At 41.6% G+C, this 18,898-nt stretch overlaps 1 protein-coding gene across 1 annotated transcript in view; it reads left to right on the top strand.

The window, feature by feature from the left end:
• UHRF2 (ubiquitin like with PHD and ring finger domains 2) overlaps nt 1-18,898 on the top strand; it is a 109,714-nt gene that overhangs the window by 32,418 nt on the left and 58,398 nt on the right. The window contains exon 2 of the mRNA XM_083185990.1: nt 4,327-4,560. Coding sequence (XP_083042116.1) covers nt 4,327-4,560 — 234 coding nt within the window. The remainder of the gene's footprint in view (nt 1-4,326; nt 4,561-18,898) is intronic.

Raw genomic sequence — 18,898 nt, 5'->3', positions numbered from 1 at the left:
CTAGTCTGCTACCTTGTGATTGCTGATGGGGGGGGGGGGGAATCTTAGAATGCACACCCAATATACATGAGGTGCTATCATGCTGGGACTTGTAGTTCTGCAAAGAAAAACATGTGGTTCAGATGCACACTCCATATTATTAATCAATCAATCAATAACAGAGGTTCTTGGTATATCAATTGGCCAAGAAATATTTGCCCACCAACCAGCTTCACGGTAACCTCATTTCTGGTGGGTCCCTAATACTAAGTTTGGATCTGGGGCCCGGAACCCCAAAAAGGCCAGCATAAGCAAGTCACCCCAGGGCAGCACACAAGTGAAAAAACTAAGCTAGAAGTGTGTTAATAAGAAAGAAGCAGGAGCTAGAGTACTCAAATGTGTAGTGCTAGAGAAAGTATAATATTAGTGAAAATTAAATAGTGCTAAATAAATGTTAGGGTGTGCCAATTGATATACCAAGAACCTCTGTTATTGATTGATTAATAATATGGAGTGTGCATCTGCACCACATGTTTTACCTTGTGATTGCCTCTGTGTTTGTGCATGTGTAAAAGAGAGAAAGAGATGCCAACAGATTGCAGTGTTTCGGAGACACACAATAGGACACTAGACCTATATATAGAATATGTATATGAGTGTGGGTGTGTGTGCGTGTGTGCGTGTGTATATCCCCTTACCGACGCAGCCTGTTTTTGCCTTCCTGACAGAGCCCTTTTTTTCAAATCTGACATGTATCACTTTATGTGGGGATAACTTTTTATTGCTTTTACTTATCCCAGTGATTTTGAGATTGTTTTCTCGTGACACATTGTACTTTAAGTTAGTGGTAAATTTTGGTCGATACAGTTTTTTTTTTTGTGAAAAATACCAAAATGTCGTAAAAAAATTGAACATTTTGCAATTTGCAAAATGTAAAATTTTCTGCTTGTGAGACAAATAATCATACCACTCAAAATAGTTAATAACTAACATAGACCATATGTATACTTTATTATTAAATCATTATTTCAATCTCCTTTAATTTTTTTGGACACTAGGGGGCAGCAGAGTCAAAATTTTACACATAACACAGTAAACGCTGCTTTTGGCTGTTCACGTTTGAACAGCCAATCGCAGCGATCGCCGATGGCGGGGGGCATCGCTGACCCCCTGGGCAATGAGGGAAGATGTCTGCTGTCAGGGACAGCAGACATCGTCCCTCTGTCACCGCGTCTATAGACGCGGTGACAGTTTAAAAACATGACGTACATTTATGCCATGTGTCGGGAAGTACATCCCGACCATGACGTAAATGTACGTCAAATGTCGGGAAGGGGATATACTAGTAAGCCTGCTAGAAGCAAATGCTTTGAAAGCTAGTAGATGTAGTTTCTCTCGCTGCCAACAGATGGCAGTGTTTCTGAGCCACATGGGTATTAAAAAAGAGAATACACACACAGGAATGTGTATACACCAATTAGCCATAAAATGCAAACCACTAATAGGTGAAATTATTAACACTGATTACCACATTACAGTGGCACCTGTGAAGCAGTGTAATATATTCATCACCAAGTGAACAATCAGTTCTTGAAGTTCAGAAAATTGTCAGAGTTAGGATCTGAGTGACATTGACAAGGGCCAAAATGGCAGGTCTTGTGGGTTGCTTCCAGTATGCAGTAGTTCTGTCTGCAGTAGTTCTGTCGGCACAATAATGCACCCTGACATTATTCACAAATTCTTCAGGAATGGCCTGAGGAACATGACCTCCAAACTCCCCATATCTCTTTTTTCAATCACGCATCTGTAGGGTGTGCTGGGAAAACATCCCCAAGCCATAGATGCTCCACATCGCAACTCATAGGGAGCTACAGCTAACATTGTAGTGGCAGATACATCATGACCCCTTCTGAGGTTTTGAAGTCTATGCCTTCTGGATCAGAGCTGATTTTGGCATCCATTAGCTGTTTACGAGCACAGGCCTTTCGCTCAGGCCCAGTTTTTGTATACTGGCTACACTTTTAACAACTGATTCAACAGTGTGGTTGTTTTATTAATACTTGCACTGCTTCTGTGGGAACCAACAATCATTCTCCATTCAAAGAACCATCAGATCTTGTTGTTTACCAATTGTTTCGTGTCTGATACACTTCATTACTCTGCTTGCCTTCTTCCTATTGTGCGTATTCAGATATTCTACATCAGCATTGTGTGCAGAATAGCTACTTTTACATAAAATTCCCTGGTGATCCTAATGGTAATCATGAGGTATTTGCATTGGTTGTAGCACCAAACCGGCAAAGAGTATTGTGGTGGTGTGCCTTATCAGTCTATGGTAGCTGGCGGTTGCAGCAGAGATAACTGCATAATGGTCAGTGCCTGTGGAAAAGGGCAGGGCACATTTTTACATTCACAAAATGGGCAGGACATGGTATCCTTTCTAAACAGGCTGCTGTGAGCACCATGTTCAAACCTGAATCATTTGTTTTAAACTGCATCTTTTCCATCATCTGAAACCACTGAACAAAAAAGTCAGCAACTTTTAATTTGATTTTTCTTTGTGCAATTAGATGAGCCATTTCAAGTCTGCTAAATGCTAATAACGAACTTGTTGCTCCTCGAATATAGAACTGCTGTTGCTGAAACTTTTTCATGCTGCCCCAATGTACTGCAGCGCTTCTTCATTCACAAACAGGGCTGTATTTGACGGCGAGAGGGTTAAACGGTGAGGATCACCGAAAACAAGCCACCCTCGCCGTTTAACCCCGCGCTGGCCGCTCACCCTATTCAAGGTTTCTGGTGAATCCTAGCTCAGAGGACGGCGATGATTCCCCCAAACGGAGAGGCTTGCGGCTATTGCAGGGGGCCCCTGCATTTACCCACCAGCCTCGCTGTTTTGGCGGCCGCATGTGCCTTTTCCACCTCGCTGTAAAAACCCAGCGAGGTGGAAACGGCGTGTGCAGGGGGTAATTTGAATTCTGACCCGCGAGCTGTGACTGCAACCAATCAGCACAGTACAAATATGTGGATGGATTTGAAACTTTCTACATGCATCAGCTTGCTCATCCCATCTCCACTACCCCTATGCAATATATATATATAGCTTGTGTGTGCGTACATGTGGATAGAGATAATAAAGGAAAAGATGTGCGTGTTGTACAAAAAGCTGTTCTTGAAGGTGCTAGACTTCAGGCAGGGACTTTTTTTTTCCCGTGGTGCCTCCGATGCTGTCCTTTTTAGCTTCCCACAGTAATTGGTTGTCTATGTATAGATAACAAACACTTTGAGGCTGGACTATTCTTTCATACTGGAATGTTTTTCCTGCAGGCTAAAGTATTCCTGCAGTTGCATTGATTTCAAAACCTGGTTCGCTCTTGACGGCTTACTGTATGACACCTAAACTGGGTGACTGTATACTAGTGTTAGTACCTATTTGTACTGACAATAATATATAGCTAATGTCTCATTTTACAAAACGTTATATTCCATTCAGTAATAATGAAATATTTCAGTGGCGCTATGGGCCATATTGCGCCATAGTGGAGCAGAATGGCATGTGAACACATACAGAGACAGAAGTTCTCTGAAGTGTGCTAAATCGGTATGGGGCAGTAAAGGACGGTTACTAGATACTACTATTATACAGTATGTCTGTGGAAAGTAGTGCTCCCTCTGCCTCTAGTAGCATTCTGCCACAAGAGAGCAGTAGTAGGAGTATTAATAATGGGGACTTGGTAACTTTGGCAATTAAAACATTCATTTCAGTTTTTTTATTTTTAGTATGTCTGTACAACCATTCAAGTTATTTGTATTAAAGTTGGTAGATGTTCTTTGCAAAAACAATCCAAATCCTCAAATTCTCTTTATATAGCAGCTTCTTATTTTGATTCTTTTTGTTGAGCTGCTGTTTTGAATTTTTAGCATTTATATCATACTAGTCTCAGAGAAGGTTGTATACTGCTAAGAAAATGTCCGTAAATTTACCAGTATCCTCTTTTAGCAGTTTTATAGCACAGTCTGCTGATAAATCCAACTCCTTCTGAATTGAGAAAGTTCCAGCATGTGGTTTGTGTTGCAGGTTGGAATTTGAAACAATTTAGTGTTCTTGAATTAGCAGTATGTATGTTACTTCTAAATGGGTCTTATTGCCATAGGAATTTCAGCAACCAAATTATAAGTACGGTGCAAAGGGGCAGTGGAGAGTGTATTCGAGAAAGATAAGTGATCTTATAAGGCCATACACCATCTACTTCCCCTGTAATGGGAGGCCTGACATTTCACATGACTATGTACAAAACAAGTAAATGGCAACTTTTTAATGTATTGTTATATATTTTTTTTTATTAGCTTGAAGATGGGCATACTCTTTTTGACTACAATGTTGGATTGAATGACATTGTCCAACTCCTAATCCGTTCACAGTCTGATGATGCTGTTCCTTCCATGAAGAAAAAGGATGCAGATGGGAAAGTCCACCCAAATTCAGCAATTAAGCACAAATCGCGGGTCAGTGCTTCTTCCAATCAGCCATCTACTTCCGCCCGAGCCTTCCTTATTGATCCTGGCATTGGTATTTACAAGGTTGGTGTTGAAATGTATTACGCCTATTATTTTACTTTGTTTTGCCACATCTATATAAAACACAAGCTGTATAGGCTGAGCAGTGTTGTAAAATAAATCTGTAAATATCGGCGTTTTAACCTGGTGAGTGCTAGAGGAAATTTTTTGGCTAAACTAGTCTCCATTCTTCTTCATTCCTCTTCTTTTCATTTTAGGTTGTTTATTTCTTAGTGACCTGGATTGATAAACAAAACAAAAACCTTTTCTCCTGCATCCAGTAGGGGACACTGCAGTCATCTACAATGGGTATAACGCTGTTGTAGTGAATGAATTGTCACTTTAAGATTTTTAGAATGGCTGGCTCCTCCTCCCTCTAACCCCGCCCAGACTTCAGTCTTAACAAAAGTTCCTGGAGGAGTTGGATCCCTGGGCTCAGGTCTCCTGTATTTATTTTACTTTCTGTTTTTTCACTTTTACTTGTCACTGAGGACAGGCCACTGTCTGCCTGCACCGAGGGATACCCTGGGGAATCAGCATGGCACTGCCTGCGGTGTGCGTTGTGTCCTAGGAACTGCCACAAACCACAGGGGGTTAACGGGCAACAGTATGTGCACTCTGCGACATGTGGCACCTGGCCAGAAGTGTGCGCTGGCTGGGAGACAGGCGCAGTAGCAGCAGCAGCTTCAGGGTAGCCGCATTCTCGTGAGCTCCCTGTTTCCCTTTATTACTGACCGCGCTATATATATTTTACATTTGGCACCACTACAGCGGGCGTGAGTTGCCGCGGGATGCGAGGGGGCAGAGCTTACCATGCGCAGTTCTCCCTCAGTGGCTATTTCCTATGCAGTGGCGGCAGGTCATCTAAGGGGTGAAGCTTGTTATTTCCCATGCTTCCCTTCCTTCAGAGGCAGTCACCATCTTCCCACTTTGCTGACCCCTACTAGACGGCAGCAGCTCCTGGTTTACTGGGTCCCTGCGCATTCTCCTCCACACAAAGCACAGAGGCACCGTGAGTTTTTCTGGAGGGGTTATAATATTTTACTTGGAACAATTTGGGATTGTGGTTCCTCTTCCCCCTATTGATGCTTATGCTCTAGCCTGGGCATGTCCAAACTATGGCCCTCCAGCTGTTGTGAAACTGCAAGTCCCATCATGCCTTGCCACAGTTTTAATATTAGGGCATGCTAAAACTATGGCAAGGCATGCTGGGATATGTAGTTTCACAACAGCTGGAGGGCCACAGTTTGGCCATGCCTGCTCTAGCCTGTCCTTTACCTGCTATTTCTGTGTGTATTCTCTATATAAGTATGACTGCAATAGGTACTTCCTCCAAGGGTGCACTAAAAGTGTACACCTGCAGAAATTGCTAAATGCATTACACACCGAACATTAAAGGTGTTTCCCTGAGTGAAGCATGTTATGGTGGGGGACAAGATCCCATCACTCCCCCTCAGGAATTCTTTAATAATGATTCTTTTAGTTCTGTTCAACTTTATCAGCGGAACTTGCTTCTTCCAGCAGAGAGCGAGAGAAGCTTTACACTCGGATATTGAAAAATCTATGTCAGCCACCTCACAGGTGCTACCAAACCCTGTGAACAGGGCCGGCCCTAGGCATACGCATACTAGGCAATTTCCTAGGGGCGGCACGGCGGCAGATTTACCGGGCGTTGTGTTTACAGTTCGCTGCCCTGGCATAGGCTCTCATTCTTGACTTCTGCCACGCCAGTGCATCCCACGCTGCCACTAACGCACTGGCGGGAAAGCAACAAGAAGCTCTACTTTCTGCTATTCACAAGCTTCAACGAGCAGGCGTAATTGTTCCGATTCCCACCGAACAGAGAGGTCAGGGCTTCTACTCAAATCTATTTGTTGACCCAAAACAGGATGGTTCTGTTCGACCAATGCTGGATAGACTAAAAGATCTTAACATGTATAGTTTGGAGCAGAGAAGGGAAAGGGAGGACCTGAAAGAAATCTTCAAATATATGAAGGGTTTTAACATAGTACAGGAGGGAAATTTTCTTCAAAGGAAAAGAAGTAATGGAACACGAGGACATGCACTGAAACTGGAAGGAGGTAGGTTCAGGGGAAATGTTAGAAAGAATTAGTTCACAGAAAGGGTAGTGGATAAGTGGAATAGCCTCCCATCAGAGGTGGTAGAGGCTAAGACAGTAGAACAATTTAAACATGCTTGGGATAGGCACATGAATATCCTTACGAAGAAATAAGGATTAAAAAGGGTTGAGATTACCTGAAGGGTAAAAAAAGGGGCAGACCAGAATCATTTGGCCCATCTAATCTGCCATCAAATTCTATGTTTCTGTGTTAATCTGAATGACCTAAATTGTTTCAAGATGGAATCCATTTGATCAATCATTTTGGGCCTCGAATACGGGAAGTTCATGATATCTCTGGACATAAAGGACGCCTATTTACATGTCCCAATTTGGGAGTCACACCAGACATTCCTCTGGTTTGAATACTCTTCAACATTTCAAGGCACTTTTTTTCGGTCTGTCCCCGGCTCCCCGTGTTTTTACCAAAATAATGTCATGCACGAAGTCTGCACTTCGACTTCAGGGTGTGACCATGATGCCATACCTGAACAACCTTCTCCTCCAAAGCACATTCCGAAGACAAGTTGATGTGTGTGTGCGTGCGTGTGTGTGTATAACAACCTTCTCCTCCAAAGCACATTCCGAAGACAAGTTGATGTGTGCGTGCGTGTGTGTCGGTTAAAGGAGTGCCGGTCTGTGCCTTACTATGCATATATGCTAGAAAGAACAGGCGCCACTCCGGGACTTCAGTGAAAATGGTGAAAAAAGTTTTGACTGCATGCCAACGCCGTTTCGGGATCTCTCCCTTCGTCAGGACCAACCTCACGCGGCACGAGTTACTATTTAAGTTTGTTCACTTGTATTTTTGTTAGCCTGAAGACAACATGCAAATGTTGAAACGTGGCTAAGTGCTGATAATTAAATTTACGATCTCACTAGGCTGTGGAGTGCTGCATCTTTGAGATAGATAGATATATATATATATATATATATATATATATATATATATATATATACATACATACAGGTTGAGTATCCCGTATCCAAAATGCTCGGGACCAGGAGAATTTTGGATAACGGATTATTCCGTATTTCGGAATATTTTAATATTTCAATGATGTATCTTGCATTTATGCTGTATAAACACATAAAATAAACACAAATATATTTTATTACCACATAAAATACACATAAATATATTTTATTTGTTCAAAAAACAAGGTTTCAAAACATGAAACAAAATTTGTGTACTATCTCAGATAGTGAATTTGAATGCCAAGCAATCATTATCAGCACATATTTAGTGCCAGTTACATATCATGTCCTCAGTATTGCTGTTACAAATGTCCCCAGTGAGTTTTTAGCAAAAAAATTATTTTTTTCCACTTTCTGAAAAGTATGGTTTTCGGAATAATTCGGATAACGGATATTCGGATACGGGATACTCAACCTGTATATATATATATATATCCAGGATCACCTGAAAAGAATAGGCGGCACTCGAGGTCTGGGTTCAAAAAGTATTTGTATTAAAGATATTGCATATTAGACAACGTTTCAAGGCCACACCGGCCTTTTCTTTAGGTCATTTGCAAGTGCTTGTAATAGAATAATAAACGTGAACCGACAGACTATTGACAGACCTTCTCCGTAAGTGCCGATCAAACTCTATGTATATATATATATATATATATATAGGGAGACAGTAAGGCGGCACTCGGAGACTATAGTAAAATAAAAAAAAAAAACAAAAGGTGGTTTTAATGTGACATGCAGCAACGTTTCGGGGCTGTGCCCCTTTCTCAAGCCAAGTCAAACAACAAGTGACTTGGCTTGAGAAAGGGGCACAGCCCCGAAACGTTGCTGCATGTCACATTAAAACCACCTTTTTTAAAAAAATTTTTTACTATCGTCTCCGAGTGCCGCCTTACTGTCTCCCCGTATACACGCACCTTCCGTGTCAGGAAGGCACCGGGGCAAGTTGTATCCAGCACAGCATCCAGGAGTGCCGGTTCCCCTGCATCCCTATATATATATATATATATATCTATCTATATCTGTCTTTTTATATAGATGCGTTGTCCCCGGCACTCAACTTGAGAGGTTGTGCTGCCTTCCCCAAAGTCCGCTGGGTGTCCAATTGGTAATATACTGTACATAGATCGGCGGCACTCTTGACAGTAATTACACTCGCATGGTCATTTTTTTAAATCAACATTTCAGTGCTGCGACGCTTTTATCAATTACTAAATGCAGTTCTTGATAAAAGTACCACGGCGCTGAAACACTGAAATTACTACAGATGTGTCCACATACATCTTGGCTATAATTCTCAATTTGGCACAACATGTAAAACACGGCTTAGCTGTTTTTCCAAATGTAGCAAGCAGATGGATTCTAAAAATTTTTTGAAAAAAATGAGCGCTACAGAGACAGCAAAGAGAAAAAAGGTAAAAAAGATAAGACAAAAAAGCACTTGTAAAGGAAAGGGTTAATTAAAGCAATGTTTACGCTCCTTTGTAGGAGTGTTTTTGTTGAAGTCCGTGGGGAGCCCTGTCGCTATCCCTACCTCTATCCAGACTCTGCGTGCAGCATACAGCATGTGTGAAGCGGGCGGCGGTGTTTGTAAAAGCCGCGTCTGTCTCCGCTCCGTTGCTGCAGCGTGTCTCGGCGTTGCTTGATGGAATTCTCGCTGGACTTGGACTGGGTAGCGGGGTGAAGCAGGCAGGATCTTCTCTCCTCCACGGGCAGCAGGAGGAGAGAAAAAAAAGTGTGCTTGGCGCATGAAACGCATTGATCCCTGCTGCCCGTGGAGGAGAGAAGATCCTGCCTGCTTCACCCCGCTACCCAGTCCAAGTCCAGCGAGAACTGCATCAAGCAACGCCGAGACACGCTGCAGCAACGGAGCGGAGACAAACGCGGCTTTTACAAACACTGCCGCCCGCTCCACACATGAAGTATGCTGCACGCATAGTGTGGATAGAGGTAGGGATAGCGACAGGGCTCCCCACGGACTTCAACAAAAACACTCCTACAAAGGAGCGTAAACATTGCTTTAATTAACCCTTTCCTTTACAGGTGCTTTTGTCTTTTATCTTTTTTACCTTTTTTCTCTTTGCTGTCTCTCAAAAAACAATTTTTTTCTTAATCTCTATAGCGCTAATTTTTTTCACAAATTGCACTATTATATCTATTGAGCAGCTTTCTACATCTTTTAGCGCAAGTGAAATCCCCCCTTCCTGGATTCTAAAAAATGTTGCAGCAGTAGAATTTGTATAAAGGAATAGATTAGAGAAGCAAATTTTTAGAAAAATCACAAAGCGTGACTTTTGCAGAGTCCAAAGTGTGCGAAATTGTGCCATACACCATAAAACCAAGATGTATGTGGACACCTGTATATTACTATCTATCTATCTATAATCTGTATTATATTTGTGTGTGTGTCTATTGCAATGTTATGTTTTAAATGTATATTTAAAACCCATTTTGATCTCGGCGTGCTGATCCCTTAATATAAGAATCATTTGAAAGCACACGCACTGCTAGAATATGGTAGGTGGTAAACACAGTGGAAGGAAGCCTGCCTAATATTAGATGCAGTCAGTCTGATATAGAAAATGTACACTGTGTGAGCACAATTCCTAATCACTGCAGAAGGCAGTCGTAGAAACCGTTAGCAATACGCAACAGTAATGAGAATGCACACAGGGAAAGCACAATGCATCAGCACGACAGACATCCTCAAGATGGCGGAAGGCAGTGGATAAAGCAGACGCTATGTTGTTTCTGCAGTAGATAGAATTTCTCAAATGCTTCACTCTTTCTTATTTTTTTGTAGATCTACCAGTAATTGCTCCCAAAAATGTATAGTTTTGTTCCTCTACCAAAACAAAAAGTGACCTGCTGAAGAAAAATACTAGGAATGTTCATTTCGGCAGTTCGTCGCGCTAGTGTTTCAATTACACTTCTTGTCTGCTAGTCTTCTTCCATGTCTCATTGAGCATTCAGTTGCCATGGGGATTTTTACCGATCGCAAGCATGCATTTGTTCTGAACTTGTTGCAGCAATTAAAGCATGCATTCTCCTGTTTATTTGAAACTATTTTAATGTCTGAGAAAGATTGCTGATGATTTTGCTTTACAAGTACATCATCCTCAATTTCCAAAGATTAGTGTTGTCCAGCACTTCCAGCCCAGACCCTAGTCTGTTTCAGTAGAAAATATGTACTTGAAATTAAATCTGAAACTCAGTTATGTTTGTCATTTATAGCTTGATACATAGTAATATCTACTCAATACAATAAAGGAATGCATTACTGCTGGAGCTCTGACAACCAAAGTAACACAGATGGGAATTGCAATGGGCAGGGCGGGGAAAGACCAAGGTATTTTTATTTTATTTTAATATGTTTAAATAGGGCTTAGCATTACAGGTAAACTTTTTTTTTTTTCTGAAAATCCAGAATTCCATGGGGCTGATTCAATTAAGTTCTAGCACCCTGCACCTGTCCGAACACATGCAGTGCCTCTTTCCTGCATGGTGTGTCGCTCTCTGCTCTTCCTGGCACAGTCACACCTTATTGCCAGGACGCTGACTACAGATGGGAGCGGTGCAAGTGCTGAGTCCTCCATAGTGTGAAAGGGGCCCGGATTGCTATGACCATGGTTGAAAATCCAGGCTGCTCGACCTGGGAATTTGGTCAGTGGTGCTTTCACACCGCAGATCGACCCAGGTTAACGCAGCAATAACCTGGTTGCTTTGGCAGTCTGAAAGGGGCATCAGTGTTAAGTTACCGACCAGTGTGTGCCAGCAGCACCAAAGCTGCAAGCGACACCCCAGAGAGGAAAGAGGAACTTCACGGGTTGTTAGAGGTGCAGGGTGCTAGAATGAACATGAGTGCTCTGATATGCCCAACAGAAGCAGTTATTCTGGTACCCCTCCTGGGTGTGAATTCTAACTCAACTGCTGCCACTATGCTGTTTTGGGCTCTTATACCCAGTGGTCAATGCTGTTTTGGGCACTAACTCACGAATACCAGCATTCTGTGACTTAACAACCCACTGAATTGATTAGCTACTGCAGTGGTCAGGGAACTCGGTCCTCATTACCCCACACAGTGCATGTTTTGCTAGTAACCCAGCAGGTGCACAGGTGTACTAATTACTCAGACACATTTTATAAGGTCCGCAGGTGGAGTTAATTATTTCACTTGTGATTCTGTGAGGAGACCTGCAAAACATATACTGCGTGGGGTAATGAGGACCGAGTTCCCTGACCACTGAGCTACTGGATCTCCTTCCTTAAAGTCACTGCGCACTGAATTGAATTGACCTGCGTATTAAAGCAGAATATCAGGACTGTACTTATTTCACTTGGTGTTATCTGTTGTACTACACAAAGAACATATCATATACCAGTGTTAACTATAGGGTAGCGATTATTCCTGGGCAGTGTTTCTTTTTTTCTTACAGCTTAGATCATGAACAGGCATCAGGATGCCTGATGGAAGAGTGCTTCACCTATAACCCCTGCTTTCAATCAACTGCTTTGTCCCATCATAAAATCCAATCCATATAACCTGGTGTCAGTTCCTCATAAAATTAAGCATAGCTTGTAGCTATACAATTTAACCAGTCAGCACATTGAAAACACAATCTGCTTCTTCACAAATCAATCTCCCTGGGCCCCCATACACTACTCCATTTGGACTGGATTGCACCCGATTCTGGAGGATCGGGCCAAGAAATTGGGTGAAATAGGCCCAAAATGCGTAGTGCATGACATCTGATCTGATCCGATGCGCGGTCCCGTGCGATTCAGATCGGGAGGTCTGACGATCTATCTTATGTGCAACCATCAATGCAGCAGGGAGCGAGGTCTGGGGGAGCAGGGCTCTGATTCAGTGGGTGGGGACCGGATAGCAGGGTCCAGGGTAGCGGCGAGTGGAAGGAGAATAGAAAAAAATCCTGTTCAAAAGACTGGGTGGACCAGTCTTTTGAATAGGATTTTTTTTTCTACTTCCACTCGCCGCTACCCCGAACCCTGCTCTCCGCTCCCTGCTTGCCGCTACCCCAGACCCTGCTCTCCTGCAGCTCCCCCGGCTTACATGTGATAAATCACATCTGATTTATCACATGTAAAAAATAGCACACCAAGTGCCGAATCTTATCTACTCTCCCGAGGAGCTCAGGGAAGTCGGCCTAATGTATGGGGGCATAAGACTCTGTAAATCAAACCTAGAACTAGTCACTAGGCGTACCCATCCATCCTGTTGTTCTCTAGTCACCTATTGTATTCATATTATATCTACTATTTTGTTCATAGAATTTCTTTACTAGCGATTGTAATTCGATGTTCAGTTTAGTTGATACCCATTCCAGCTGCCACTCTCTAGAGATAGGGAAACTGGAGTTTCGAAGATGATAGTAATGCATTAATGCTGCTTTTATTAATGAGAGGTGTTCTTTAAACAGCTCAACATTTATTGCAAGCTTCACTTCATCAAGTCACAAAAATATATAAAAATATTCTATGGACCAGTTTTCTCCACTAAAGCAAGCAGGTGTTTTATATTTCTCCACCAACCATGTCTTACAAAAAAAAAAGATGCTTTACCTTGAATAAATGTTTTCTTACTAAAGTATATAATTCACATCTTACCACAGTGTTCAAGCTGGCAGTGGATAGCATTGTCCCCCCCATTAAATATTCCTCCATTGGGAAGTCAACAGAAGTTTATTAACATATAATATTTCTACTCTAAAAAAATCAGACTATATAATCTGTTGTGGATAGTCTGAAATAACTTTTCATACTTTTTGTATTCAGTTTTTTAGAAGAGGTTTTCCCAATATTTTGTTATTTCCTTAACACATAGTTGCCATCTTTTGAAAACTAGTTTCAGTGCGATTTTAGCTGCTAGTAAAATGTGCTGCGTGCTGAGAGGGCGTATCTAACTCCACCCATGGACGTACCTATTGCCACTAAAGGGTGTGTCCTGCAGTGACTGAGGAAAACCCGGGGCATGATTCAGATGAGAATGTTGCTGCCTGTAACACTGAACTTAACAAAATAAAACTGTTCTGGGTACTTGTGGAGTATCACGGCTCCCATCGTATGGCATCGTATGCCATATGTAGTGGCATACGATGGTATGCGATGCGATTTTTACTGATTTTTGTTCAAAAATCGTATGCGATCGCATCGGATGCCATACGATGGCATGCGATGCGATGGCACCCGATTTTGCACTGAAATGCATCAAAATGCATTGAAATGTGTAGTAAACATGTTAATTGGCCCCCAACTGTCATTTTTCACTGTGTACCACCCCCAATATCAACGCCAACCCGAAGCGTGGCGAGCGCAGCTGTACGCGTCCTACGACCTTTTCATACCCCCACTATCCACGTCGGCGTGGAGTTGAGAATAGAAAGTGTGGCGAGCCACCGAGCCCGAAGCGTGGCGAGCGCAGCGGATACCTGTGAAGCCCGCGAGGGGACGCGTATAGCTGTGAAGGTATCCGCGTCCCCTCGCGGGGCTCGCCACGCTTCGGGCTCAGTGGCTCGCTGCGCTCGCCACACTTTCTATTCTCAACTCCACGCCGACGTGGATAGTGGGGGTATGAAAAGGTCGTAGGATGCATACCGCCGCCGCTCGCCACGCTTCAAATTGACGTTGACAGTGGGGGTGGTACACTATGAAAAATGGCATTTGGGGGCATTTCAGAACTTTACTACACATTTCAATGCGTTTTGATGCATTTCAGTGCAAAATCGGGTGCGATCGCATCGCATTCGATGCGATTTTTTTGCATCCGATCAAGGTCGTGGGAGCCGTGATACTCCACAAGTACCCTGTTCTGCCTCTCTTGCGCTATATATATATATATATATATATGTCAAAAAAGAGGACAGGAGGGGCGCTCCATAGTGCATAAATGACAGTTTTATTAAAATGATCATAAAACCACTTAAAAAAAAAAAGAGACAAACAATTGCTTGTACCATAAAAAAGAACGCTGTGGGCTGGGTACCACAAGGCTTTTGTATATACAACACGACCCGGCAAACTCCTACCAGCCGTCCGGAGCACTATCGCCAATCAGGATCACCCACTGGGAACACCGATGGTGAGAACAGCGTGTCGTTGGAAGCCGTAGGAACAGAGGCGTGCAGGGGAGCCGGGTACACACACAGCGGACGTCACAGGCCCCGCCCTAACTAGTTTCGTAGTAAAACTTCGTCAGAGGGCGTGGCCTGTGACCGTCAGCTCCGAATATTTATCAGAATGATCATCCAATCAGGACACTGCAAAAAGGTGCTCTATACTAGTGCTGAATGAAACGGTGCTAGTCATTAGTTTAAGCTGCCGCAGGTGGTCTAAAGTCAAAGGACTGTATCTTCTATATAGGGAAAATAAAATAAAAGAAGCACTAACGGAAGGGGAATAATTTAACTTTACGTATAGACATAGTTTACACCTGAAATATGAGGTTTTTAAGAAAAATATCATCTAATTAGGTTATACAGAAAAAAACTTTTTATATACACTGGCGGCCGGCATATATATATATATATATATATATATATATATATATATATATATATATATATATATATATATTTGTCAGATAGAGAAGAAAAGAGAGTGCATTTGTGAGAAACTGAGGCGGAAGTATTTGTGCGACACAGTTTTGGGAGCGACGGGGGGGCATTATTTGGGGAAAAGTTATGGATCAAATACATAAAATGATTTTTAATCATAACCTACTTGTTGGTTAATTGTGGAGGTTGCATACCTTTTTCCAATATTGGATTATTGAATTGGTTTTAGTGATGCCGGAGTTGGGTCAATAAGTGTTAAAAATATACATAAGTTTGCTGAAAGTGTTGTGTCCTCCACCATGACTTCTTAGAAAAGTATTTTTGTTTTTTTTCCATCACTAAATGATCTATTACCGCTGCTTCTGGCTTTGGCAACAACTTTTTCTGTACCATGAAATAAGCACTTTGTGGACTGAGCAGTTTCATCCCAATGGTTGTGCAACCATGCACGGTCAGCTAACTCTGGTATAAACGTCACCATTCATAGTGCTTGGCATTTGATAACCTATATGTAACAGGGTGGGTGTCTCCTTGTATGGTGATAGCGGCTATAGCACACAGGACTTTGCAGATCTATCTCTGCAGGATTACAGTGAGTCATGTACTTTTGTGATCGCTATGATCTGAAGTTAGTCCTGCTCCTTTTTCACTGCCCTTAAGAATAAAATGGATAAAATCTGCATAGTTCTGCACGTGCTTGTAATGCCACCAGTACCCCACACATTAATAAATTTTGGATAGGGAAGGATTTCATTTGCAGTGTGCAATTGGGTCATAGCAGTCCATGGAGCTATTGTTTCCCGCAGAGATGAATAGGCTGCTGCTTGTGTAACAGCATAGAAATGGGAATGCTTTGTTGAATGCAAATGTGAAGAGGTGACGCTAGAACTTGGTTTGCAATGTATCACTGACAAGCAGTGGTCTGGAATGTGGAAAACCCTAGATGCAGAAAAAAGGGAAGAGCACCAGTTACCATGTACTCCCCTAATGATAGCGGGTCTATTAAATGTATGCAAATTATGTATCCATTTGTCAAATATGCACGCATAATATGTTCATATGCAGGAGAGTGGGTATGGAAAGAGTTAGAGAATGTAGGGTGGGGAAAGAGAGAATCGGGGTGGGGAAAGAGAGAAAAGAATGGGGGGGGGGGGGTGGCAAGAGAGAAATATACAGCTTTGGATTTCATTGTATAAAAACATGAATACTCTTGTCTGCTTCCTTTCTTTATGTATCATACTTAAGGTGTGTACACCACAGTAATTTTATACACTATACATGTTTGTGTTTATCGTGCAGTGTGTATGCACGCACTATATTGTTAATAATGCGTGCTCTTGTGGATCATTGGCAATGTCCTTTGTAGTCTGTACATGCAGCTCAATCTGAGGATATCCTCAACAACGGCATACTACTGGATGTGGCGACTGACCATATCTTTTGTCAAATGTATTTATTTATTAACAGTTATTTATATAGCGCACATATTCTGCAGCACTTTACAGAGAACATTTATTTAAGAGAATAGTTTACAATCTACATTCCCTACCGCATGTACACACAGACATTCTAGGGTTAATTTGTTGGGAGCCAATTAGATTATCAGTATATTTTTGGATTGTGGGAGGAAACAGGAGTACCCAGAGGAAACCCACGCAAGTATGGGGAGAATATACAAACCACACAGTTAGGTGGGAATGACCTCAGTGCTGTGAGGCAGTAATGCTAACTATTACACCATCCGTACTGCCCCAAAAATCGCTCCGTGTGTACGCACAGTATTGTTTGTTGGAGTTCAAGTTGCAAAAATAAAATAATCCAGGAAGACATAACATTGCAGTTATTCCCTGCAAAAAAAAAATAATAATATTAAAGAAATATTAGAACACATTCCTTTATCTATTCACACACATTTTCCACAGAGAATATTTCCCCATTCATATCAGTCTCTGGTACAGCTTACAGCCCATTTCCTACCATATAGACGCACACTTTCATTCACGCTAGGGTTACTTTTTGTTGTGAGCCAATTGAACTACCCGCATATTATTGGATTGTGGGAAACTGGTTGCATAGGTTTCTTCTAGGAATTCCAAAGAGAGGAATGGGACTACAACCTAGAACTTCAATGCTGTGATGTTTCTACCACCTTACAGCTTGTCATTTTTTTTTCCTGTGCCTGGTAATATGACCACATTAATTGTCAGCCAGTAATAATTTCCTTTTTAATTCTTGACCTGCTAACAACATAATAGTCTTTATTATCTTTTAAATGTTTAGCTTTTAAGTACCTGAACATGTTTCCACAGTTAATTGGGCTTCTTAATGAAAAGTAAACATTGTAAACCAGGTATTTACCACCAAGGTATTAAGTACTCGGTGCCAAGTGATTTATAAACAACCAGACACTGTATTAGATGTGTAGACTGCAAAGACTTTGATTTACAGCTTATACATTTATTGAACTGTATGTTATGTAGTTTATAGTCTTAAATCTTTTCTTTATGACAATTTCTCCAGACTCTGTTCTAGTTTAATGCTGGTAATATCAACTTCTATATTGCTGCACTTATATATAGAGAATATATATAAAATAATAATTTAGTGGTTGTGTTATAATGTAATAATGCTTATTTAGACTGAGTTGAATGTATTGAGTGTCTTTGACTTCAATGTATGTAGATTTTAGTAGTATTGACTTGTTCTATGGAGTACTACTTTTATACTGAAGCAGATCTTATAATATTCATAATAACCCTTTGAGTGCCAGCGTTGCTGTGAGAGATGTGCAAAATATCCGCAAAATTGGCAGGGTTTAAAACTATGAATCACTTTAGTTATTACTGGCAAATGATCTAACCAGCAGATGAGCGGCTTTCGTGGCGATGATGCGGGAGCGCGCAGCAGTGCTCATCGCTGGGGCATACACACAGGCTGTTTTGAGCGGCTTTCGGCTCATAGTCGCCCAGTGTGTATGGACCTTTACAGCAGTGTTGACACTCAAAGGTTAAGTAACTTTTGCTCTCTCCAGCTGTTGAACTAAAGCAGCAAATTGCCTGCTGTATTTTTAGTTTACATTATTGATCATATTTATCAACTTTTTTTTCTACATGAGCCATTTGGAAGAGATTTTTCCACTTTCACAAAATAAAGGTCTGGGCATTGTATTTGCTAGTGTATTGGTGTGTACACACAGCAAAATTCCTTTGCTTATTCGACTTAAGATTCGATTGCTATACAATCTTTTACTAACTGTACTATTTACATACAAATTATGCTATCTACATTCGATTTGCACTATATAGTCATTGCTGCGCTGTCTATTTGGCTTGTCGATTTCAGCTGAACAGGAGCGAGCATCTGCATCGAATCGTGATAGAAAGCTTAAAACATGTTCTATCTCAATACGATCCCGATTCGATTTTGACTATATAGTCAAAATGAATGTCAAATTGTACCGTGTGTATGCAGTGATAGAGTTTATCTTACTCAACATTATATTACTTATACCATAGCATAATTCTTGTCAGTACAGAGTATTATAAAGACCCATATGTACTAGCATTATATATAATTATCTTGTGTACAGGAAGCTGAATGGGTTAAAATATATTCCTTCTGAGTTTCAGGTTCTGTAAATAAGTCAAAGTTACTAATGATACCCATATGGGGAAATACACTCTTCCATGTCATC

The sequence above is a fragment of the Crinia signifera genome, chromosome 1 (assembly GCF_055691185.1).
Source record: "Crinia signifera chromosome 1, ASM5569118v1, whole genome shotgun sequence".
NCBI classification, from domain to species: Eukaryota; Metazoa; Chordata; class Amphibia; order Anura; family Myobatrachidae; genus Crinia; species Crinia signifera.
The sequence above is the reverse complement of the archived record's forward strand: the minus strand, read 5'-3'. Positions and strand labels throughout refer to the sequence as shown.